General features: G+C 40.0%; 1 protein-coding gene across 3 annotated transcripts in view; it reads left to right on the top strand.

The window, feature by feature from the left end:
* The first annotated feature begins 20386 nt into the window (after nt 1-20386).
* The window catches only part of cog5 (component of oligomeric golgi complex 5), a 54516-nt gene continuing 48199 nt past the window's right edge, over nt 20387-26703 (top strand). For 2 of the 3 annotated variants that reach the window (XM_071502299.1, XM_071502300.1), the window contains exons 1-5: nt 22048-22188; nt 22705-22844; nt 23879-23936; nt 24609-24663; nt 25192-25261. In XM_071502299.1, coding sequence (XP_071358400.1) covers nt 22143-22188; nt 22705-22844; nt 23879-23936; nt 24609-24663; nt 25192-25261 — 369 coding nt within the window. In that variant the 5' untranslated portion in view covers nt 22048-22142. Of the gene's footprint in view, nt 20629-22047; nt 22189-22704; nt 22845-23878; nt 23937-24608; nt 24664-25191; nt 25262-26703 lie in introns of those variants that run through there. The other variant, XM_071502301.1, reaches the window with a different exon arrangement.

Consider the following 26703-nt stretch of genomic DNA (forward strand, 5'->3'; position numbering starts at 1 on the left):
ATTGATGTCACATCAGGCATTTAAACTTAACATAGTCATGGAAAATATGATGTGACGTATTTGTTACAATAAGAAAAATGTTCAATTCAAAGCACATTTAAACAAATATAACAATGTTAAATTTATAAAATTATTAATAATATATGTTACAAAACAATTTTTGAATATCTGTAAGTAAAACAAACACAATTTTATGGTGCTCCTAATTCAATGTAATTCTATAAATTTTTTTGTAGTATGGCCAAACGCTACAGTGTTCAGAATGCACCAGATGTCATCTTTGGAGATGACAGTGACTTTGAGGGATGTGAAGATAGCTCAGATGAAGACCCTGAAGACCCAGATTACACTCCCAGCAAAAAAGACATGGAGAGTGATGAGTCAAGTGGGTGTGGTGATTCAGACAGTGAATCAAATGATTTAGATGAAGTACCACAAACAAACATGAACCCAGGGCAGCAAAACTGACCAAAGAACTGACAGAGGAACTGTACAAGAAACTGTAAAAGAAACTGTCTAAGGGACTGACCAAGGAACTGGCCAAGGAAAAAAACTATTTTCTTGGAGAAAAAAACCTTTTGGAGCCCCTGAGTGCACATTCAAAGGCCAAAGTGTCACACCTCCAGATGATCTTTCTACTCCCCTGGAGTATTTCAGAAAGTTCATAACACCAGAAATGCTTGAGTCACTGAAGAAGCAAACTAATTTGTACAGTGTACAAAAATCAGAACATCGCAACAACATTAGCACCACTGTTAAAGAACTGGAAATACTGATTGGCCTCTACCTGCGAATGGGTCTTTGCCAACTACCGGGAAATCGTGCATACTGGGAAAATGACACAAAGTGTCCCATCGTGGCTGACAACATGTCACGCAACCGTTTTCAGTTTGCACATTTTTTGTTGTAAAACCAATCAGACAAATATTTTTTTTTGTTAAACTTGAACATTAAAGTTAGAATGTTATTGTATCTCATGGAAATGCTAATAAAAATACAAATATATGTTACTGAACAAAAAAAACTGTCAAGCTGATTTATTTTCAAATAAGGGATACATTTACTATAAACGCCCAGTGTGACATATATGTAACTTTCCAGATCTTTGCCAGTAGGGGTCAGAATTTAAAAAACAAATTAGAAATGTGTTCTGTGTGGTCCATTTGGTCTGTTTTATATTCCCCATAATTTTCCTTTAAGGGGAAATGGGTCCGGGTTCTTATGGGCTAATGTAGTCGTCTGTAATCTGCTGAGGCTCAATTTCCCATGAGCTGAAATGAGCAAGAAACATAAAACGTGGCTCATTCACTAGAAATGTTGGTTACTCTGGATGGCATTACCTTGGCCTCCAGTGCTACAGTAAAAAACCTTGGGGTCATTTTTGACCAGGTGATGTCCTCACACATAAAACAAGTCTCTAGGACAGCCTTGTTCCTGCTGCGCAATATTGTGAAAATCACAAACATCCTGTCTCAAGAGCAGGCTGAAAAAGAAGCCTATGCATTTGTTACCTCAAGACTGGACTACTTGTAATTCCTGATTATAGGGATGTCTCTATAACAAACTGAAACGCCTCCAGCTGATTCATAATGAGGCGGTATGGTGGTGCAGTGGTTAGCAAGAAGGTTCTGGGTTCTAACCTACTGGCCGGCTGGGGCCTTTCTGTGATTGTCTGCATGTTCTCCCTGTGTCTGTGAGGGTTTCCTCCGGGTACTCCGGCTCCCTCCCACAGTCCAAAGACATGCTGCTTTAGGTTAATTGGCGAGTGTGAATTGCCCGTAGGTGTGAATATGCCTTCAGTGATCAGGCTCCTCCCCTGTAGAACCAGCTCCCAGCCTGGGTTCGGGAGGCAGACACTCTCTGTATTTAAGATCAGGTTTAAATCTGTCCTTTTTGATAAAGCTTATAGTTAGTGCTGGATCAGGTGACCGTCACTTGCTGGGGGGACTCCCATGATGCAATGAGCTCTCTCTCTCTCACCTTCCCCATGCATTTCCCATAGGTTTGGCTTCTCTCTCTCTCTCTCTTTCTCTCTGTCCTCACTCTGCAGGTATCTCTGACAGTTTCCAGTGAGGCCCTCCCAGATGGCCCTGTGTCCCAAAGCATCTGGTGTGTCAGGTGAATGGGTCTGAGTTTGTCATTTATTCTCCAGAATGATCCCTTACCTCCCTTGTTAAACTTCAACTGTTTGTGAATTCTGTGAAATGCCGTTGAGATGCTGGTGTGATATTGCTTTTCCCCTGCAGACACGTGGAATTTACAGTATATTTCACAGAATATGAACGTGTGATCAGATAGCACCATGGAGGCATACCATAACATGTTCCTGATTGGACTAAGTGCCTCGTCACAGTGATAAGGATTATCTTCAGAGCAAATGGTGCAGATAAATCAGCAGTGGGTGTGTGGAAGCTGCAGCCAGCAGCCTCTCTGCTGACATTTACCGACACTCTCCATCACAGCTCCAAAAGGCCTTTGTGTAATTGGAATACATTTTTATAGTTAGAGTCCGTGATGGTGACACAACCCTGTCAAGACGCCGGGAGGCAGGAGGGAAGCAACACTCTTCGCCATTTCTGTGATGACCTTGTTTCAGGGGTTGTTGACTCATAAAGTTAATAATGTCATAGTTTCCTACAAGAGATGAAGAGCAGCCTGATTAGATATGAACTGAACTGAAGGAGTGAGGCCCTGTTCAGACCTGGCATTAATATCTGTCTCAGGCCATCTGATCACAGGTGGACAGCTCTATGGCTTAAGCCCTGAACCCTCACAGACTGAACTGACAAGAAGCTGCAAGGGTTCAAAATGTTACAAAGAGGAATGGGACGCCACTTTGTGACATATCCCCATTTTACCTTGAAGATGGTAGAATGTGTTGAGTACAGTTGTGGGTTTGGGACTTTAGATATAACTACACACACAGTTCTGGCTCTGAAACACCAGTGAACTATGTCTTTATATTTATCAATATGATTTGATTTCTCCTTCTTTCCCATTTAATTTCCTGGAGACTGGGAAGTGTGTTGCTGCCTCCCACTGGTTAAAAACAACATCACTTTATGTCTTTGCAAATGGAAATGATTTAAGTGTTTATTTGTAAAGAAGTGACACCCAATGACAAGTGGTCACTTGAGACGTGAGATTTTCGTGCCAGGTGTGACTGTGAACGATGTGCTTAGAGCAGTCCACTTGTGATGAACTTACCCAAGATGCTTATTGATGTCAGGTCTGAAAAGGTAAGGTAAAGAAAGAAGGTGGAGAAGTGAGTGGACGCAGTCTCTCTATCTGTGAGGCTCCTCAGTATCCTCTCCAGCGACAGGGACGACTAATGGATGCTGACTTTCATTAATGCAGCCTGTGTGTGATAGAAGGACAGAGCACAAGCTGTGAGCTGAGACCAAACCATTACATGCATGAGAGCATGCACTCAAAGGTGTGTGTGTGTGTGTGTGTGTGTGTGTGTGTGTGTGTTACACGTGTCCTTTATGTACTTCACCATGTGTAAGCACACTGCAGCCTCTCAATGTTTAATGTTAATGCGGGTTGATGAGAGGAGGACTGTCCTGTTGTTATCCACCGTGTTATATAGATGTGACCTGAAGTGGCAGACCTGCAGCATCTGCACGGCACAGGACCCAGATTTGACCTTAGACAGAGAGCAGAAAAAAAAGAGCAGAAAAAAAGGAGTGAAGACGAAAAATTACCTTTCTCCTCAATGAATATTTAACATCAAAACAATAAAATTCAACAGCATTAGCTTGACCATGGTCATATTTCACTGATGTATTAGATTGTATAACATCATTAGGTATTCCAGTTATTGTCCGTAGGTACTCCCTGCTACCTGGTTTACATAGCATCCAACCCTGAAGCTGAGGTGAAGGAGTTTCAGTATCTCTGGGTAAAATGGAGCATGACATTGACGGGTGGATTTGTCCAGTATCTAGAGCAATGCAGGCATTGGACCAATCTCACCGCTGTGGTGGAGAGGGGGCTGAGGTGGAAGGCAATGCTGTTGATTTACCAGTCGACCTGCGTTCCAACCTTCACCCTAGGTCCCGAGCTTTGGGTAGTGACAGGAAAAATGAGATTGTGAATACAAGTGGCTGAGGGTTCAGGATGTCAGAGAAAATAACACAGTGGTCCGTAGATCCTCTGGAACTTGTCTGGCTTTTGATTAAAGTTATGACTCAGCCTCTCCAGCTGCATCGTGACAGCTGTGCCAGCCACATTTCAACAGAGCGGATCAGTGACGTTAGCTGGAGCAACAGAATATATTTGTTAGTCAAAAAGATGAATGATTAACAAACATAATTCATCTGAATTAAAAATAATTTCAGGGGTAAAATAAAATTACAGACTTGGAGTCAGTGTCAACTGTTATCCAATAATAGATTGAAAAACACAGTGAATGTGCCTGGGTGAGACTTACATGAAATATGTTCTCTATGAAAATATTAAAACTTTGCTAATTCAAAACTAGAGCAGTGCATGTGGGGAAAATGTTCCCACACAGACAGAAATCTTTCTTTTCCAAGGTTTAAGCAAATGGTTTTTCAGTTTCTGTAAGATGCAGACTTCACTCTCCTTCACCTAACACTATATCAAATATCTTAATTTAAGAAATTTGAAAAAAAATACTTTTGTGGGATGTTGAAGTCAGTTATAATTTGTTCAAAGGATTTTACACCTTCTTGTAGGTTTAGAAATAATGATGACTCAGGTTGGCTATCATAATAAACAGATAGTTGACATAACATAGGATAGTTACATGTTGTACGTATAATAATATCTGGAGGTGAAGATTGAATTATGTGTGTGTGATATAGAATATGATGATGTGATGATAGAATATTTTAATGAGAGTCTGTATTATTATCCTTATTATATATAATAATAATACTGTATACATTATATAATATATTATATAATTATAAAATTATTTAGGGACCATTTTCTGGTCGAATCCAATCATCCAAAACCTAAACCGAAAAACAAGACAACGCTGTGGCGCAGATACAAAGGGCCTGCCACAGGGTGCAGGCTTGGATTGATAAGTGGTTCTTTAGTTTGTTGGTGGCAAAGACAAAATATGTGATCTTTGGCAGAAATAAATAAATAAATAAACAGGGCCTTAAGGTATATGGAGAACAACCTTGAAAGAATCAGGGTTTTACATTTTTAGGGTTGGGTGAAGAATTAACATATTGAGCACATGTGGAAAAAATAGCAAGTAAGAGTAAGAAAGTCATCATAAATATCTCCTGCTACTGGGGGGCAGATAGGAGCCTTATGCTGATCTTTTATAGGGCTATGATAACAGCAGTCTGTGACCAGGGGTGTTTGGCATGCTGTTCGGCAGCTAAATCTACAATGATTAAGTTGGATGTGGTTCAGGCCAGGGCTCCGAGGCTGTGTGGGGAGAACGGGGCCGGTTGTAACAGTATCACTTTTACCAATAAGGGATGATCATGTGATCGCTTTCATGCATGACCACTTCCTTCCTGTTGTTTTTTGTTTTTGCATTTGTTTTTTGGCCAGGTTTACATTATGATTAGTGCTGAAGTTACAATTATGTGACTAGTATTAGATTAGAGAGCAGTCTCTTTGGTAAAATGTGAGGCATTTCATCGAAGCTAATTTTTAACCACCATGCTGCTACAGCTAGGTAAACAATGACATGGGTGGGGGTGGTTGTAACACCTTTCAAAACTTTTGTTCAGCATGCCAAGGCAGTGGGCGAGAAAACCGGTGGGGGCAACTGCACATCTTAAAGTTTTAAAAGTCATTCTTAAAGTGCTGTAAAAGTCAGTGGTGAGTTTTTTTTCCTGCTCATGGTGAACAATAGGGAGATGGTGAAGTGTTGGCACATGTGCAATGAACTTACTTAGATTCATAATTTAAAGGTGGGGTCTGAATCTTTAATTCTTCAAAGTTGGTGTTGCAATGTGCCCCAGGTTGAGTTACAGCTTACAACCGCTGGTGGGGCAGGTTGTAACAATGGAGCTCCTTGTATTTAATATCACTTCATGAATTTTCTGATATAGTTGGAGAAGATGGAAACATTGCTATCTGTAATGGACAATTAAGGGTACTTTGTTTCAAAATTTGAGAGCTCTATAACAAAAATTCTGTGAGTTATACGTGCTGAGATGAAAAGTATTACAACCATCCCGAGGGCAGACTGGGGCGCTGGTGGTGGAATTGCGAAGTTCAAAGTTGGCACTAAATTACTGGGTAAAATCAAAAGGCTTTGGAACGTCCCTTCCATTAATCTCTCTGCTACTGTAATGCTGGGAATCTGTAAAGGGTGGTAATAGCATCAATCAGGGCAGCTATATAAATTCTGTAAGAAAATACACAGAGGAACTGGGATTTAGTGGAATTAAGATAAGCTGGTATGCTGGTCACCTTCCCTCCATGGCTGTGGGTAGAAGCTGGTGTGGATTTATCTACATAAGAATTAATACAGAAAAGAAATTCTGCTGCATATGTAGAGGGGCACTTTCGGAATAGGTGGGGTAATTATATAAATGTTTACACTGATGTCTGTAGAGATCCATAAAGCAGAAGGGTGGGAATGTGTCAGAGCAGAAGGCAGCCTGATGGGATATCAATAGTCTCAACAGAACTGGTCGCTTTATTGTGGTTGCTGTGGTGGGTGGAAGACACGGGTTTGATTAAAGCTGTTTTGTGCACCGATTCATTATCTGACTTGATGGCAGTTATTACGCCAGTGGGAGGCAGCAATGCGCTAAACTGTGCTCAGTCTGCAAGAAAAAGAAGAAGAAAACGATTCAGGAAAGACCAGTGAGGTCCGGGCTTCCACCAAGGGAACTGCTTCTAGCCCAGCAGCAGCCGGGACACAGTTTTGCAGGTGAGCTAACCACACCACTGTTTGTCCATTCATAGAAATCAGCTCCAGCTTTGTGTGTGTCTCTTTCTGTTTTCCCTTCATACTCACTCCAGGTTTGGGTTAGTGTTGACAGCCACTTATCCCTAGACTTGAGTAGTCCATGACAACTGCTTGGCCCTGCACATGGAAATAGCCACAACTGTTTTTCATTTATACTGTCAGTGCGTCATTGGTGCTTTATGTGCTTACTCAAATGATGGTTGGTGTGTAGTGTATTAATGTAAAAACACATTAAAAAAAAAAAAAGAGTTTAATCGTTGTGCAAGAATAGTTTGTTTTTGCAATTCTGAGCAGCAGAGCATGAGTATAATATGACTGTATAGGTGAACCAATGGAGTCGGCACTGTGGAAATTTACATTGTACTGATTTTACCATGTGAGTCACTGTAGCACAGATCATTCCAGACCGTTTCCCATGTTTTTGACCGAGCCTATAAAAGCAATCAGCCTGTAGTTTGTGCTGGACTTCAGCTTCAGGGACTCAGCCTTTGTTAGAAAACTGATTTTTAATGTACAGTGGCCCTGAGCGTCACAACAGTATTGCACAAAACACAATGGCATTTCACACAAAACATAACATTTCACAAAGCACAATAACACCTCACAGAGCACTGAAAAAAATGCCACAAAACATACAACATTTTTTTGTTGGTGATAGTACAGAGCCACAGTCTTTGGCCTGTTTCTGTGGCTTGCTACTTTCAGCAGTGTCCTTGCACAAATTGTAAACTGAATTTGAAAGGATAGAAGAGGAGATTGAAATCATGAGGAAATGTTTTTTAAGTTAGTTTTTGCCTTTATCATGACAGGGATAGTCACACAGAGAATTTAGGGATAAGAGAGAGAGAGAGAGAAAGGGAGAGGGGATGACGTGCAGCAAATGGTGTGAGTCGGATTTAAACACAGGCCAGGACTGAGTCTAAATGGTATGTGCTCTACCAAATATTGCCCATAAGGGAACATTTTAACAAAGGATATCTATATGCTGTAATTCTCTACATGCTTTCAACACATCATGACATCAACATGTCCTGTGGAACCCAGGAGATGCAGAGGGCCTAGCTTCACAAACTCTAGTTGGAAATTGTGCAACAAAACTGAGCGATCCACCATGGAGAAGCAGGCGCAGGAAATGTACTTGTTGAGGCAAAGCTTTTTCAATGAAGTCAAATGAACGATTAGCCTGTTAGCTACCTAACAGCAGAGAACACAAGGAAAACGGGGCATGCAGGACCTCATCCTTACACTGTTAGACTTTATTTGCAATAAACCTAACATCACATTGATCTCAGTAGGACTGCTTCTGTTTTAATTGAGACTACTAATCATGTTGTGGAGGATCTGAACCCATCTGGCCCTGGTGAAGATTTCTCTCCTGCAATTGACTGTGTCCAATCGCAAACAAGTGAGCGTTTAGGGAAGTTCTTTCAAGGAAATTTCCAAGAAGGTGATGGACCCATAAAATAAATGAAAGTTAATTAAAGTTACTGAATCAAACGGGAGATGTCCTGAGACAGTGAATAAATGAGCACCACCTACATGTGTATGATTTAAAACCTGTGTATTTAATTTGGAGAACTTGAGTTGTTTGGCTTCAGTCCAGATGCTGAGACCGTCATCAGTTTGCTCTAAAGTTTTCCTCAAAGAGGTGCCTCAACATCTCCAACATGGCTGAACCAGATGGAGATATGTCACTGCGTATGTCTGCGATACTCCCTCCTTTCTCCCATCCTCCCTCTAGCCTTCATCTGCCCCTCCTCCCTCCGTTAGACACTGATGAATGGAAAGGTTGAAGTCATTTTTCACTCAGGACAGTCAAGTGATGAAGACCCCCCCCTTCTCCCCTCACTGTACCCCTATAGTGGCCTACAAGGATTAATCGCCTTGACTATAAAGCAGTGGATTAGTACATACTGAGAACTGACTGTATATTAATCACCTGCTCTCTCACACGCGCGCCATGTCTACGTATGTTAATCTTGTTATCTACAAGTGAAGCTGGAGGCTGTTTATTGATTCATCCGTCCATCCATATGTCCTCTGCATCGCTATACAGACTTTCAGTCAATTTCAGTCTCTCCTCATTCCTTCATCTCTCTGTGAAATATAAACAGGAAAAAAATCATAAAGAACAAACAAGCCTCACGGAAATATAACAAAAAATAGAATAAAATAATCTAAAATGAACAAATAAATGAAATGGCTAAATAAAATAAGCAAACAATTTGACATTTGCTATTTCACAGCTTTTATCACAGAAAGTGTTTCAGCTGCTTTTTCAGTCACCCCTCTCACGTGCATTTGATGTAACGGCTTCTATTTTTAATCAATCCAGCTGTCTACACAGCTGTGCAACGGCTCACATTTCACTTGCATTATATCCACGTAACTGCAACACGAAGCCCGTTTTTACGGTTCAGTTCCATTTTCTTCCATTTAACGTGTGTAACTACATTGATTGTGTGTTAGGCTCTGAGCCCTGCTAAAACTGGATGACCTTCACACAGTACTGTGCCTGAATACATCATGTGTAGACACACACTTCTTCACATCTCCTGCATTGACGTGTCAAAATTGTGTGAGATATTTAGTTATATTCAATCCTGTCTTTTAAAAATCTACTTTTATATATAACCAAATTGGATTGCCAACTGTATTATGTACACTGGAGACATTTTTCCACTCCACTTGCTAAGTGCCATATAAAGTATAACGGTGGTCATCCCAGTATATTTAACCACAGCAAACCATGAAGGGACCTCGCCCGGGGTGACTAGCCTCTTCAGTCGATCAGTACTCATCACCACTAAATAATAGAAGAGCAAGACGAGGTCAGAACCTAGTATATGGCTGGACCACATTGTAGACTATTAGCATTGTGTCCAGTGTCAACCGGTTTCAGTCCTTCGCTCTCCTACACTGTGCTCACATACATGGTATTATAATACAGCCAAATTCCCAGCAAAGCTGTTCTCATTTACATGTTTCTCTGTTGTCAGACAACAGAACAAGTATTAAATAGTGACTGAAATACATGCCAAGACTACACATTAACCAGCAGTCACTTCCAAACCATTTCCAAGCTGCTGCTAAAATCCTGACTTTATAACCACGACGTCGCCTGACAAAATCACCAAACACATAAGTTAAAGACAAAGACTGTGCTGTGATTTCAGCTACATTTACTGTACAATGATCACTCAGAGAGAAAGTTAGATGCTCATTCATGTCAGGTGACGTGTGGTCAGCTCATTACTCGCCACTCTTTTTTACAGAAAGCAGCAAAGGTTTGTCCAAGAAGTTACTACATTTGTTGTTAGGTGCTTAGGTGAAAAAAAGTCACTGAAGGGTCTGAAAAGATAGTAAATACAGCTACAGAGGTGCTCAGTTGGCACCACTTCTTGGTCTCACCAAATCGTTTTGAAAGAGCAACGACCAATGAGGAAACTCACTCGGCCGGCTGACCAATCGTGTAACCTTATTACTTACCCTAACCCTAAGCCTAACCTGGTCACACACATTTGTAATTCTGTCTCTGTGAGGACATAATGTATTCCCTAGCCACTTATCCTAACCTTAACCATTACAACTGAATGCCTAATCCCAACCCTTTCTAACCCTAACCTAAACCTAATTCTAACCCTGACACTAAAACCAAGTCTTAACCCTCAAAAAGCCCCTAAAAGGTGTGTTACAAAGTGAGGACCAGGCAAAAATGTTCCTACTCTGTGAGGAAAATACTTTTTTTTCCTCACTATTTAGCATTGACACACACACACACACACACACACACACACACACACACACACACACACACACACACACACACATGCACAAGTCCAATCATACATCAGGGTCTTTCCTCAGTCATCTTGTAAGAACACAGCTGGTATCTTAGACTTTACACTCCTGCCCTCCTGTGGCATACAGCTGGCACTACTGTGTGTGTGTGTGTGTGTGTGTGTGTGTGTGTGTGTGTGTGTGTGTTCTCAACGTCAAAGGTCATGGTCATGGTCTAGATTACAAATCAGCAGAACTCATGAATGCCTGTGGGTGACACATAATCCAATTCCATCATTTGTCCTGATAACAGATTAGCTTCTCTGCTTTTCCACCTCCAGGTTTTATTAGGATACACACCCACACACACACACACACACACACACAGCTACAGCAAACACACACTCTCCAGTGATACCCCGAGGTCAGAAAGCGGTGGCTAGAGGAGATTACAGCCCAGTGATGCTACAGTGATGAGGGAAGATGAGAGCAAGGAAAGGAGAGGGGGGGGGGGGGGGGGAGAGAGAGAGAGAGAGAGAGAGAGAGAGAGAGAGAGAGAGAGAGAGAGAGAGAGAGAGAGAGAGAGAGAGGGGATGATGTGTAGTAAAGGGCCCAGGCCAGATTCAAACCCAGGGTACTGGGGCATGGACTCAGCCTTAATGTACTGTAAAGTATGTGCTTAACCAGGTGAGCTATACAACTGTATGTTCCACTCACATCCTCCAACTCCAGTTGTCTAGCTTCCCTTAAGGCCAGTCTGGCTGACATACACCAGTGGATGTCTCAGAACTTCCTTCAATCAAACAGATAAATCAGAGATTTTTTTTTTTTCATTTAATTATTCACATTGTGCTTCAGTCACCCCTAGACGGGACATAACAGGATAATATCCATGTAATGCTGTGGACTATAGCCCATCACTAGTTTCTGATGAAACATACAAGTTTCTGAGGTGATTCACTGAGTCTGATACCAAGTTAATTCAACAAGATAACAGTTGGCTGGAAGTGTGTCTACAGTCCAAAGAAAATGACCACTGTAAGTTGTAAGAATTTGTAACATCCTTTCGTGAACACAATTCATAGTTTTTATTGTTAGAGCATTCTGTAAAATATATAAAATGTACTTCACATATTAAATACATTGATGTTTAATTAAATCAAATTAGGGAAGATTGTACCAAAAATTATTTAATGTTCAACTGATTGTTGTTATTGTAAAGCAAATGATCAGTTACAGAAGTCTCCAGCTGTGCCCTGCTGAACAGCCGCGCAGGCAGAGTGAAGAGTGACGCTGAGAGCAGAATTCAGATTATGGCTGCGTCTAAAATCATTCACTAATGACTGTAGCCCACTACATCATGTGTTTACTTCTCTGATCTGTCTATGAGAATTATTATATAATAAATAGTGGCTATCTACCATCCTGCCTACTGTACATAGCCCTCTTCACTGAATTCCCTCGTATGCGATGAAAGTCCTGGAGGTGTGAAGATCCAGATGTTGACGGAACACACTGTCTCTTTCACCACCTTACACATCTGTGTTCACTGTAGCATTGCCGCAGTACCACATTTATGACTTTGATGTGATACCTTTTTAGAAATCTTGACACCAATAAAGAAACAATAACACGAGCCTATTCTCAGAGTCATTTTCAAATCTAATTTGACTAAATAGAAAACTAGAAAATGCACTCAGTAGAGCACAGACCTCCGCTGAGGTTGTGTATTGATTCATTTGTGTTTGGTGCACCGCTGTGGTATATCGGTCTGTTTTCATTTAGTGCTGAAACCGTTTCAGTGAAGTGCAGGGTAGCTATGAAAGTGTATGTCAGTGAGTGCAAATAAAAAGGTACATTCATATTCATACTTTTGTTAATGGATAAATGTTCATATGTCGTGAGTCCTCCACTGCAGTGACCTGCGATGGCCACATGATTGCAGCACATACTGATAATCTGCTCCTGCTTTTATAGGTAAAGTTGTGGTTTTTTTCAGTTGGTCTCCAATCAGGGTTGATTTTGATCTGGTTCTTGTCAGTCTGCAGTTGTAGTCTGACTTTCAGCTCGTTCACCTCCACCTGTCGGGTGAACAGGTATTTAGCAAAGCCCGTCTGGCTGATGTGTCAGTGTAAAATGACTGTAAGAGACGTGCAGGAGGTGGTGACAGAATCATGATGCAGCATTTCAGTTCAGTAGCTGTGATAATTACCTAATGATGAGCGCCTTTGTCAGTGACTCAGTTAGTGGTATATTAATGAACACAAATTTGAATCAACTCGACCATCAATCAGTGTCATTATTAATGATAAAGGAGGTAGTAGCCCTGTTGGTAGTAGTGGTGCATTCTTTTTAAAAGTGCATCACTGTTAATGATCCAGTAAGCGAAGATCAGCGGGAGCTTGGCAGGGACTCCAGCCACAGAGATGCCTCTTAACGTGGAGTTTGTACTTTATGTATGTTAGTATGAAGGCTCATCGTGTGCATGTTGGCAAGGAGATGTGGGTGGAAATCTCTGGGGGACCTTCTGCAATGCAGATGATGTGTGAGTGTCTCAGCACAGCAGCCACTTCCATCACCACTAACCGGGCAGTCGTGCTGTTTCTGCCCCGTGCGTCATTTGCCATTAATGTCATGTTTGTTTTTCGAAATGTGAGACTTTAGAGGTTTACAAGAACCAGAGAACTGAATATGTTGTGAGTATCAAAGACACCAGTCATGTGGTTTGTGTCCCTGCTACAACTAGAGGGTCAGTGTATAAAGTTGAGTTGTGTGGGAGTTTTGTTTGCTGGCGGTGGGAAGTAACGGATTAGAGTCGATGGGATTAATGTAAGCAGCACAAAAACAACCTTTAGACAAACTATCATTTCACACAGAGGAAATCTAAGTGGTTTATATTTCAGTAAAACCACAAAAGATCTCATTACAGAGGTCCAATCTCTTTTCAACAAAGGCATGCTATTTTTTTCTCTACCTAGAAATATAGAAAGTCTCGACAATTTGTTTTGTTAGTAAATGTCTCTAATGAATGCTGTTAAAATAACTTTGAAATGAAATAACCACCACAATGTTCCTGTTCTACCTCACTCCACTCAGGGACAGGAAATTTAAGGAAGTCACCATTTACCGATCATATAGATCAACATCTGTCCGTATAACATCTCAGTGTGGCTCACATAAGCAATAACATGTCTGAGTTTTGGTTCCTTTAGCAGGAAGATAATCCTGATACAGGATTTTCATGATGAGACATCAGACACTGATGTTTTATTCTTTTGTTGCATTTTCCCATGCATCTTTTAGTAATAACTTACATTGCCACTTAACTAAAGCCCTATGTTATGAGGAATTTGCAATAAAAGTCCAGTGGGTGCATGAATCTTATAAATCTGCATGAGGAAGTCAGTGATGATGATGAAGCTAACAGACACTGTTATGTAGTCACTGTTTTCAGCGATGCCAGACAGCAGCTCATTCAGCCAGTGTAGGAGCAGCGCTCACTGCTCCTCTGATGAGCTACCTGGTTGCTCACAAAGCGTCAGCCGTCCTCTGTGTCTCCTGTTGTGTATGACTCTTTGTTGATGAAAGTCTGGCCAGACCAGACACCTGACTTCAAGGAGCGTCTGCTTTCATGTATCAGTGGAACGACTTCGGTGTCTGCCTCTGAAAAACTCTGCCAAGTTACCGCTTGCATACTGACAGATGTTGATGCTGCTGGATCAGTGATGCCAAACTGAACTGAGGCTAATTAAATGGGGCAATTTTCCAAATGAACATACAGTACATTCTGGCAAGTTGATTTTTTTTTTTTTTGCTATTCACATTTATCCTTGAATATGCACACGGTGGAAACTTGGCACATTCCTGTTGCAGCAAACATAAAACATTTTAGTGCAACCTCCTTCCAGACCTCCTTCAAGAATACAGTACATGCACACATACACATGCAGGCAGAGCTGCAGATACTTGTCAATCAGACTTTTATGTGCAGTGAGGGAAGCAGTAAATCCAGACTCATGATTTAGTAACAGAGCTTGTCCTCAATACGTCTATTTAAAAAATGTCCTGGTTCCAAACACAGCTCTCCTGCCATCTGATTGCTTGTCGTATTATTATGAGTAGTCAAAACTATTTCAATTTTTAAAAGCTAAAAATACTTGGTTCTTGAATTCTCCATGTGGTTGAACTGACATTGAGAAAAAAAACGTTTATTTTGCTAATCAAACTGACACATAAAATGTATTAAACACAATTAATAGACTATGTCGGACAATAGAGACTATTGTAGAAATAATGTTTTACTAAAGCCTACTGACTTTAGGTGTGACCCTGAGTTGTTACATTAAGCTTTTATGATTTATGATTCATGATTTTAGTATGTGGTTGATCCTGATTATTGGTTTGACACAGCAAATCATAACAAACACAGCTGATTAGAGCTGGCATGGATACAAACACACACTGTGACTTCATGTGAGTTTATTCAAGACAAAAATATAAAGGCTGCACCTCATGTGTTTACACAGACGAAATAACAAAAAGATGAAACATAGTGAAATTTATCCTTCAGGATGCCAAACCACGTTACCATGTAAAACATCACACATTGGGCGACCTGGCAGCCAAGTGGTTAGGGCGCGTGCCACATGAGCTGATGCTCTTAGCAGGCGAGTGCTGGTTCAACTCCCGACCAGCCCAACTCTTTCCTGCATGTCATTCCCCCCCTCTCTCTGCCCCTTTCCTGTCAAGCTCTACTTACCTGTCAAATAAAGGCAAAAATGCCCCAAAAATATCTTTAAAAAAAAAGCTGTAACATGTATCAATCTGGTTGTGTGTGTGATGACAGACAGGATGATCTTCAGGACAGCAAACTGTAGAACTGTGATGATGCTGCTGCTGCAGATGAGGATATATTTGGAAAAAACAGATAGTTAATAACCTCAGCAACTTCTTGAACGGATATTTATCACTGTATTCATTCTGATAATAACATAAAATAAATGTTTACTCATCTATTTAGGTCAGAGGTTTCACGGTGACTGTTGTCTCCTTCCACCCTCGATCTTCTCTCCTCTTTCTAAAAGACAAATAATAGATAAGGGAGAATAACAGTTATTATATCTTCAACAATGGGATAAAAAAGAACCATAATATCATAGAATTAATAAATACTTATATTTTTAAATGAGAGGGTTCACAGTGAATATCATCTCCTTTCTTCTGCTCATGTCTCTACTGGTCTTTTTCTATTTCCTCCTCCAGTTGTTTTCTCTTGTCATTGCTTTGTCTTTTGTCAACAGTAACAGTTCATAACTTCAACAGGGAATTAAAAAGAAGAAGAAATTCATATAGTAACATAGAATAATATACTTATCTTTTTATATGATTGATAGTGCTTCTGTATCGTCTCCTCTAAAAGACAAATAAAAACACAAGAGGAAATAATAAGTTAATTAGTTCACCAATGAGTGTCACAGATAAGCTATTGATCCAAGACATTCTGATAATATCAGAGAATAAATGTATACTTATCTTTTAAGAGGATTCAAAGTGCACGCCGTCGCCTTGCTGTCAGGTCTTGGTCTGGACTCGTTTCTTCCTCTCTCTGAAGACAAATAACAGACAAGCACAGACAACAGTTAATAAACAATTTCTGCAACCACAAGAAATATTTAACTGTTTAAGAATTCTAATAACTTAGATAATAACTTGGAGTAAATGTATTTATCTTTTTTTATGAGATGGTTCACAGTGCATGCTGTCTCCACGTCCTGTTGTCTCAGCTCCTCTTCTCGCCTCGAAAACGCAAATGGCAGATAAGGGAGAATAATTGTTAAGAATTTCAGAACTCTTCAGAATGGAAGACCTATTAAATAATACAGGAATAATATAGATTATTATGATAATAATATAAAGTAAAGGTGCACTGATCTTTTTTTATGAAAGAGTTCTCAATACAAGCTGTCTCCATGTCCTATTGTCTCAGCTCATCTTCTCTAAAACACAAATGGCAGATAAGGGAGAATAATTGTTAATAATTTCAGGACTCTTCAGAATGGAAGAACTACTAAATAATCCAAGAATAATATAGATTATTATGATAATAAGTGTGTACTTAATGACTTCACAGTGCATGCTGTCTCCTCTTGTCTCCTCTGTCTCATCTTCTCTTTTCTCTCATGAACACAAACAGCTGATGAGGAAAGAAACAAAACTTCAAGTGTTTGTAATATTTTCTACACCATAAACACAATTTATTGAACTTACAGATTCTCTGGAAATGACTGCATACCAGTATGTTCATCCTTGGTGATGTTTCAAAGCAGAGTTTTTGGCTCCCAGGTTTTCATCCTTCGCAAACTGATCAGGGTTTGTCGCTCTATCCACTCCCTGCAGAGATCATCACTGGCTTCTATCACACTGTTTCTGTCTTCTTCTTCTTCTTTTTCAATCTGTCTGTTCTACCTGCTTGTCACTGGATCAGTAGCATTGTAGCTTTGACTCTGTCCCTGCAGCTGGGATGTTCCCTGTTGTGCTTCTCATTCCTCGGCTTGATCTGAAGTGATGAGGAATCACTTCTGCTGTTCAAGGCTGCAGGGGAGACTGGCGATGTAGAGTTTCCAGATCATCTTGCATTAAGTAAAAATCTAATTTAAATTCCTTGAATATTCCTTCATGACAGCTCCTGTCTCAGGAGTTCTCCGTAGCTCCACTGTAGTTTGTCAGACACGGGCCAGCTCCAAGAAATGAAGAAAGGTGCAAGAAGCACCACTGCAAGATGCACTGAAAATGCTGACCTGTGTACTTTAATGAAAAAAAAATATACACTATATACAAATGTAGTCCTCAGGCAACCACACTGATATGGTGCCACATGTCTACATGGGCCCCGGTGCAAGACGCTACCAGGGGCCTCACCAGCCTGGCCAGACGCTCAGGCTAGTTTTGAGGAGACAAAGTGCTCCAGGACACAAACAGGGTCAGTCAAATTCACAAGGCATGACTGTGAGTCCAAAATTGACTGTTGATCCATGTTAGTGTTGAAGGGACAGACTGAAGCCTGCAGCACCACAGAGCCTAGAGCCTGCGGGTCCTCCAGGTACTGCTGGATGTTCTGGTTTGCTGCTGCTGCTGCTGCTGCTGCTGTCTTTGTGCTCGGTGCCCACTCTTTGGTAAATTTACGGAGGACAGACATGAGAACTTGTCCGTCTGCTCTGTAGTCACTCAGCCCTCCAGCGGTTTGTCAGCTTGGTGTTTTCATTGTGGTACACAGGGGAGATCACTCTGGTCACAGTCTTGCCATCGACCTCCACGTGTCGGACACAGTTCCTGCGGTCAGCCTTCAATGTTTCCAGCTGCGTCTTCTCAGGAAGAACAGGAGTCAGTATAGTTGAGGTGGCAAATCTGGAGCCTGCAGCAGGCACCATCAAACCAGCTGCTTGTTCCATCAGCGGAGATGGTGTGGTGTTCTCCCTCTGCTCCTGCTCCACAAATGGTGTCTCCAATTGAAGGGAGCAGAAGGAGCCCCTGAACAGAATGACAGGGAAGTCCTCAGAGCCTGTGATGAGGTTGTGATACAGGCTCAGGGTGGTCTCCTTCAGAGACTTGATGTGTGTGGTGCTGAGAGGACGGTTCCTCAGGTTGGTTATGAACATCTGAAGGGCTTGTCCCGGCTGAGGCATATCAGCTCAATGGGAAGAACAAAAAGGAATACATTAGTTACATGAGTCAGGATTGGACACAAAATATCTTTAGTGTTGACTTTTAAAGCACAGTTCACATTATTTCACACAGAAGAATAAAGACTGACAGTTGGACTTATTGTAAAGATTATTCATGTATTTAAGCTTATTCATGTGGTTCGAGGACAGCATGAATAATACAAACTCATTTTAATATCATAAGTGTGTGTGTTAAAATACATTTATAATGCACAATATTACATTGATTTTGACTCTTGGTACAAGTGACATGTGAATTAAATATTGTTTAAATATCCTTCAGAATAACTGTCTATCTCTGCCACAATAAAATACAACTGCTTCATTTCTATAATTCTACAATTCACAACTCAAACAGCCTAAAGCAGAACTATATTTTTGCAGTACATGTACATAAGTATGTGTTGACTGGTGTTTCCAGCAGAGTTATGAATGTTTGACCTCAATGATACATGCAGGTTGCAGATTATGTGAAAATTGTGATAAATTAGTACAATAAATAACTTTTTTTAATACAAAGGGACCGTTGAGGTAACAATTTTTGCATTCATATTTAAAACTGATGTTGAAAGACAGATTTAGCAAACGTATCCAAAGTAATGACATAATGTTGAGATGCCAGTTACAAAGAGAGCAGCTTATATCTCAGCCCAGCCTGAACAGTGACAACATGCTAACCATAGACTGTATGTAAACATGCTAACCATAGACTGTATGTAAACATGCTAACCATAAACTGTATGTAAACATGCTAACCATAGACTGTATGTAAACATGCTAACCATAGACTGTATATAAACATGCTAACCATAAACTGTATGTAAACATGCTAACCATAGACTGTATATAAACATGCTAACCATAAACTGTATGTAAACATGCTAACCATAGACTGTATATAAACATGCTAACCATAGACTGTATGTAAACATGCTAACCATAGACTGTATATAAACATGCTAACTCGTCACCCACACACAAACACGTCGTCTCCATGGCGCCTGGAACATATACAGTTTTTAGCATTTTATGAAAAACGGCCCGGTCGCCATCTTGGTCCTATACTTTCAATGTTAAATTCGTCGACCCTGACCTTCCGAAAAAAACGTGTTTTTCTCCGTCACTGCCTGCATGGTCCTACTTGTTCACCTGTCACATGCACACTCAGTATGAAATAAATCATCTGTGATAGTTTCACACCGAAATAACCAGTTTTTAATGCAGGTGTGTTATTTTAATGCTGTTCTGGGGAAATTTTCAACCAAACAAAATAAAGTAAGATGAATGTCATATTTATTTATTATTTAATTTATTATCGAATAGGTTATAATGCTCCATATAGTGACACGGACCTTGAAAAAACTGCTGAAGTCAGCAGTGGTTGTGTTTTACCATAGCAGTCATCCAACAGGAGGAAGACGCCAGCAGTCAGCAGAAACCGGAGGAGGCCATGTTCCCCTCACCGCTACAGCTGCTTTCAAACCTCCAGATGTCACAGGTTCAGCAGAGATGTTTTCTCAATACCGGGGTTTTACTTTCCAACAGATCAACACTTGGTCACAACTGAAGAGTTTCACTTGTCAGCAGCTCTGCTCCTGTCAGTCAGCGCTCAGGTGAAGACTGAAGTCAGAGTTCTGGGATCTGCTTTATATAGGGACGCGTCAGGCCTCATCACCATGACTACCCCTCATCACCATGACTACCTGATCATTTCATATTTTGTTTTATTTTGTTTAATTAAGTATTTTGTTGCTGTTTTCTCCTTTTTGTTTATGTTAATAAACAGGCTGTATTCATATATCTTATTTTTATTCCGTGATAAATCCGCAGGTAATAATAATAATAATAATAATAATAATAATAATAATAATAATAATAATAATAATAATAATAATAATAATAATAATAATAATAATAATACTAAAAGCCTCCTTTAGGGCGAGAATAAGAGACCTCATCAGTCTGAAACTAAAAATAAAAATGAGATGATACTTTAACTTGGATTCAGGATAACACAATATCAATAATCTGTATAATATTGATGAAATATTGGCATCATTTTATATTACTTATTGTAAAGAGAGAGCAGCCTGAGCAGCAGTGAGAGCCTGATCTGAGCCTGTGTCAACCCGGATTCACTGAGTCCTGTCTGCTGCTGCTGGTCCTGCAGACCAGTGGAGGATAACAGACTGCGAGTCAAACAGAGGAGTAAGTTATCATCACAAGAATGAATAAGTGATTACATCGCTGAAATGTTGTAAAAGCAGGTAGAACAGTTTTATCCTGCACCTCAAAGTAGCCACATCAACTTTTATTCAGTAGTAGTTCCTAAAGTTTGAAAGGACCCATGAAGTGCCTTCTACCTTCTTGCTGTTTTAAGCATTTCATTAGTTTCCACTTTGAAATCGGACACACCACACAGTGCTGTCTTTACTGTTTTCCACACCCCATTCAGTGAAAATCTATTTTGGCATCTTAATCTTAATTTGGTTTAATATGGTTTAATAAAAATATTCTTTATTACCTGTTAATGGTGTGCCTCCCTTTTGTTGTGGCCACTTGAACCGGGTTATAAAATTCTTCAAAAAAAAAAGTTTTAGTTGGTAGATGACACTTTTAATTTCTCATTAGTTTGTTAAGTTTTAATTGTTTCATTTCCTGTTTAACTACTTTATTCCTTCTAAGTGTATCTTAGTGTACTACAAAATAACCTCAATATGTAGACGGTGCATTTATCTACATACTAGAATAAAATGCTTGCTTTGATAAACTTCTTCAATATATTTAAAATATATATATATATAATATATATATATAAAAAGGAAATTAGTCTCCACTCTAATTTTATTCAATTCTTTCAATGAAAACAAGCAGAAAAATGTAAATCTATTGAGACCATGTTGTCATAACTTCATGGTGAAGGGCTTTAGGAGGGTCTGCTGACAATGTTCCAGCCAGCAGCTTTTTCCTTCAGCTCATATGCTGGTATAAAGACAGACTTTGGTAAATTTCCCAGTTTGCACTAATTGATTTTTTTTTTAATTTTTTTTTTTTAATGAACGATGTCAATATTTTAACCAATGAGGAATTTAAACCATTTATCAGCTGTCATGTGTTAGTGTGTTACGCTGACTCCAGCCACTAGAGGTCAGGAGTGCACAGTTGTTTTAAAGTGCTCTGATGATGTTAGTTTCCTGTATGAACCTCACAGTCTGCTCTTACTGGGGCGATGTTCAGTCCAAACTTTCATATCTCCTGAGGCTGAAACTGGTGAAACACACTTTCAGTTGGCTGTATAGTCCCTGGAAAATAAATCTTTAATGTGTTCAAAAGTATAGATGTGACAAATAAAGAAACTTCTCACAACATAACACAAAAAGTTTAGATGAAACAATTCATTCATGTGTAGAACTGTAATAGCATTATTTGTAGCTTTAATAATACTGTGGTATTTTCATAAGAGACAGCAGTAGGATATTGCGGATATGCAAAACATATTCACAATCCTCATAAATAACTTCTTAAAGAGTCATACAACAGTCATATAGATTGTTGAATTTAGAGTGTGTGTGTGTGTGGGTGGCCCTTTTTGGTCAAGTATGGTTCAATATACAAACGCGTGTGGCCCATGGTCCATGATCCCTGGCGTGGCCCTTTAAGGCTGACACAACGTGGCTCTGCTGACGTCTCTCATTTTAAACGTCACATGCGGAAGTATCAACATGGACGACGGGAGAGAAGCTTCCACGAATTCACTTCTGAAAGATGGTAAAACAGCTCTATGAACTGCCGCGGCGCTCTCTCACCACATTTCACGACACTTATAAAACATATCATAAACTGCGTTGTCAGGTTTTCATGTTCGTCCCGCAGCTAGCTACTGCAAAGGTACTTTACTAGCTAGCTAACAGGCTATGTCAGTTATATTTCGTAGTTTATTATGACTGCCATTTAAGTGACAATCACTGAAAACTTGTATTTAGGCACTGATAGTACATTTTTGCACTGTTGTTGATACTATTACCATAACTTGTAAATTACACTGGTGACTGAAACTAAGACAGTGAAGCTCAGTAAGGAGGATGCAGACAGAGAGACTGTGCAGGTTCTCACTGCTCTGGTCCGGTCTGTTGACTGAGGTCCGGCCCAGTTCACTGACATGACTGAGGGCTTCACGGGTTCTGTGGAGTTGAGTTGCAATTCACCGCAGGGCTTATATCACGGAGCGATATGACCGATGTGAATGTGCAGAATGAGTCTGAGGACGTGCTGCTGTGTTTGCAGAGTGTTACGCTGATTTCCTGGCGGAGGACTTTGACGTGAAGACGTACACTGCTCAAGCTATTCACCATGCTGTTATCGCTGAGCAGCTGGCCAAGCTGGCACAGGGCATCAGTCAGCTGGACAAGGAGCTGCACAGCCAGGTACCAACCCAGCACACCACAACACAGCCACACAGACTCACTGCAGGGTCAGAGGGAGCACATGCTGTAGAGATGGCAAAACGAGGATTAATTATTGAAAACACACACAATTAAATTGCCATTTTCTTGTAAATCAATGTACTGCAAATAAACTGAATTTGAAAATTTTCCATTAAACACCAAACCAGACTTGGTATAGAATGGTAGAAATAGCTCATTGGTGAAAGGTTTTGTCTCCCACGAGGTAGATCATTGATTTGACTCTTATTCTGTCTCGTTTGGTCGATCAACAGAAAATCAACAAAGATTTTGATAATTGATTAATAGTTTTGAATGGTTTATGTGAATGTGAATAATTTATGGCTTCATTAGTTTTTTCATTATATTAATAACTTTTGGAATGTTCATCAGATTTGTCACCATTTTCTGATATTTTATAGAAGAAGCAATTAGCTTAGAAAATAACTGACAGCTTACTCAATAATGAAAATAATTGTTAGCAACAGCCCTAGTAGGAATAGAAACTAAAGCTAAGGAAACTAAGTTGAGGATGAGACATTCAAGGAAAAACAGCCAGGCCTTGTCCTCAGACATGGGCAGTTTTATCTTTACATTTTACATTTACATTACATTTTTCCTGCAGCTAATTTAGACCTAGTTAGTGATACAGAATAAAGAGTAGAGTTCATATGTTTTTGTGTGTCAGTGACTGTGTGTGTGTATGTGTGTTGTATCCTCTAAATTAGCAAACAAATCCTGGTTTATTATAATAAACTGTATCTGTGAAATTGCTAATGACCATGAGTTATTCAATGACACCACTAATAAAACCTAAAAACAGCAAACCATTCAGTCACTGCTGGCTGTTTTCTAAACCATGTTACATTATTTTTCCATGGTTTTCTTCCTTCCACACAGACATTTGTGTCAGTTTATTAAATTTAACAGAGGAAATCAAGCGGAAACTTGCAGAAACACAGAGGCAACCATAACAAGAGCCCGGTCCACTGATTTACACTGTAACTTTCTTCCAGGTTGTGGCGAGACATGAAGACTTACTGGCTCAGGCGACTGGCATAGAGTCTCTGGAAGGTAAAGAAACACTTTTCACTAGTGTAACTTGAAGAACAAAATTTGCAGGAACAGCTTCACGAACATGCACCATGGGCTGCAGAAGGATTTTTTTTTTCATTTCAGACAGCCTTTGATTTCAGTTCATGAACTAAGGCTTAAGTTCATGTTATTGTACTGGAAGTATTGATAATACAGAGGCATTTACACGCAGTAGCAGAAGGTCGTGGTGAGGTTAGGGAGGGTATGGATGGACTATTTGTTCTTGTCAGATCACATACTTGAAGCCAAGTAGCCACCACTGCTCAGACTGTTACCAGGGCATGGTCCATTTTTTGAAAATCACTGTATTAGACAGTTTGACCAAAGCACGCAGTTGAGTCTTGTTGTATCATTGGCCTTGAGGTTTGATTTTTATGATTGCATTTATGTCATCATTGTAATCATTTTAAGGAACTGTCAACTTTCATACCAGCATATGAATTCACACAAGCCTTTTGAAATCAGCCTGATCTGTCAACAGTTTTACCAACCAATGATAACTGGATAAGTATTTTCAGATCAATTACTGCAGTTCTTTACTTTTACCACAAGAGTGAGCCAGCAGTCAGATGAGGTCTGTTTACAAAGTAGCTCTTGCAATCAGTGTCAAAGTGTACTGAAAGGAAAATATTTTGCTGTTGATGTTTTCAGGCGTCCTTCAGATGATGCAGACGAGGATCAGTGCTCTTCAGGCAGCTGTTGACAGGTAAAGCTCTTTTCCCACAGCTGTAGTCAGATTAGATTTTTGTTTTTAAATTGGGATTTGTGATGAACATTTTTTACCCAGTTTATTTACGATTAGTCATTTTTGTCTGTTTTGGTTAACCCAGCAGAAAACCAAGAGACAAAAACAAACAAAAATTCTGGTAATAACCTCACAAAACGAGACTCTGCAACATCAATCACGTGTTTCATAAATATAAGTCAAATGACCGAACCCAAATTCACAATAACAGTGATTCATACAAACACAAAGTAGCTCCCTGAACAGGAGTGACAAAAAAAAACAAACAAGGCAAAACCCATTAACAAAAAAAATTACAGAAACTAAACTAAAAAAAAAAAAGAAAATGGCCCTGAACAGTCAGTAAAACAACCAGAAGGCCCGGCACAGACTGACCAAACATAAAAACCCACCCTGTTCAATGAGTAATTCATATTGTCAACCAGACAGGATCCAGAGATCAATTGAGATCGATCAGTTCAGTCCATATGGATATTGTGTTTTTCTCAGGATAAGGACGAAGATCGTTGACCCATACAACAAGATTGTTGCCAGGATTACTCAGCTTGCCAGACTGCAGGTAAGTCTCCACCACACACTTCATATTGATTGTGTTTTAATCAACTTCACTGTTGCTGTGTGTGAGTCAGTCAGTGCCTCATTGTAAGTAACAAAAGAAGAAGATTCTATGATGGCAGTTTTACCAAAGAACATTGTTTTACACCAAACCCACAGAGAAATCAACACTGTGTAGGAGAGAGGTTCAGCATTTTGCCTATATGTAGGCAAGACATTTGTTGTGTGCTGATTGTGCGTGGATGACCAAGCAAGCACATGAACTCTGTGAGAACACTGAGCTGCAGTTCTCCTGTTTGTGCAGCTGAGGGAAATCATGATTAAATATTGATGAAACAGCAGCTGTAAAAAGGTCAGTGTGATTCTGAGGTCTCTCTCCTGGGCTAATGGCTCAGTGTCACTCTGACTTTTTTTTTTTTTTTTTTTTTTTTTGGTGTGTTTGTGATCTCAGTCTCTGGCCCAAGCCTTCAGTATAAGCTGGATTTGAGTCACTGGGGAATCCAAAGGCTCTGTCATGTTTGCCCTCGTCAACAGCACAATAGCTTCCTTGGTGTCTGCCTGAGATAATAAAGATGGACCCACACACTTCTTGAGATGTCTGCACACTAGGACTGTCTCCTTTAAAAGGATTTAAATTTTAAATGAATAAGAATTAACATTTATATTGTTAGAATAAATTTAAATGCAACCCATGTAGCCTAATTGTAAACTAAGCTGTTTTTGGTTTTAGATCTCTGAATCACCATCCACATTCCTGATTAGTTTATTGATTTCCAATGAAACAAAATGGCAATTCAGTCTGATTACCAGCCTGCTAACATTTTTTTGTTGTGGTAATTTTATTGTAATGGGTGTTTCCCGCTATGCCGTTGAATCCTAAACGCTGCCACTTGTTACTACTCAAAAGATTTGGTGTCATAATGATCTGTTCAGCTGGGCTGCTTCTTCTTATTATTTTTTTCTTCCTCAACATTTTGTGCAGCTTGTGTTAAATGAGGGGTAACAAAGAGAACAACAGTACTCTGATATGCTGAGGGCAACAGCTGCAATAGATCAGTGATGATTACAAATCAAATTGATTTAAGCGATAGTTAGAATTTCGAACAATAATGACAGAATAGCAGCCAGCTGAGCACTCACATGTACACACACAGACACACAAATTAAAGAGATCCATTCAAGAGCTCATGGCTGTCATATAAATATGTAATACCCTAACCCCAACCCGATCTTTAACCCTTACTTCAAGCAATTGTTTCTTGTAACGCTTAATCTTAAGCCCACCCCTAACCCATCCCCCAGTCGTCTCTGTGATGCCTGATTGTAACCTCATTGAAAACCTTACCACACACGAGGAAACACAGTGTGACTGGGAAACCCCACTTTCACACGACACCCGGTGGAACTTGTGCGTCCAGCCACGTTCTTACATTGTTTGCAGACACC

The sequence above is a fragment of the Trachinotus anak genome, unplaced genomic scaffold, assembly GCF_046630095.1.
Source record: "Trachinotus anak isolate AG129_WGS33_773 ecotype Australia unplaced genomic scaffold, CSIRO_AGI_Tana_v1 ptg000018l, whole genome shotgun sequence".
Classification (NCBI taxonomy): Eukaryota; Metazoa; Chordata; class Actinopteri; order Carangiformes; family Carangidae; genus Trachinotus; species Trachinotus anak.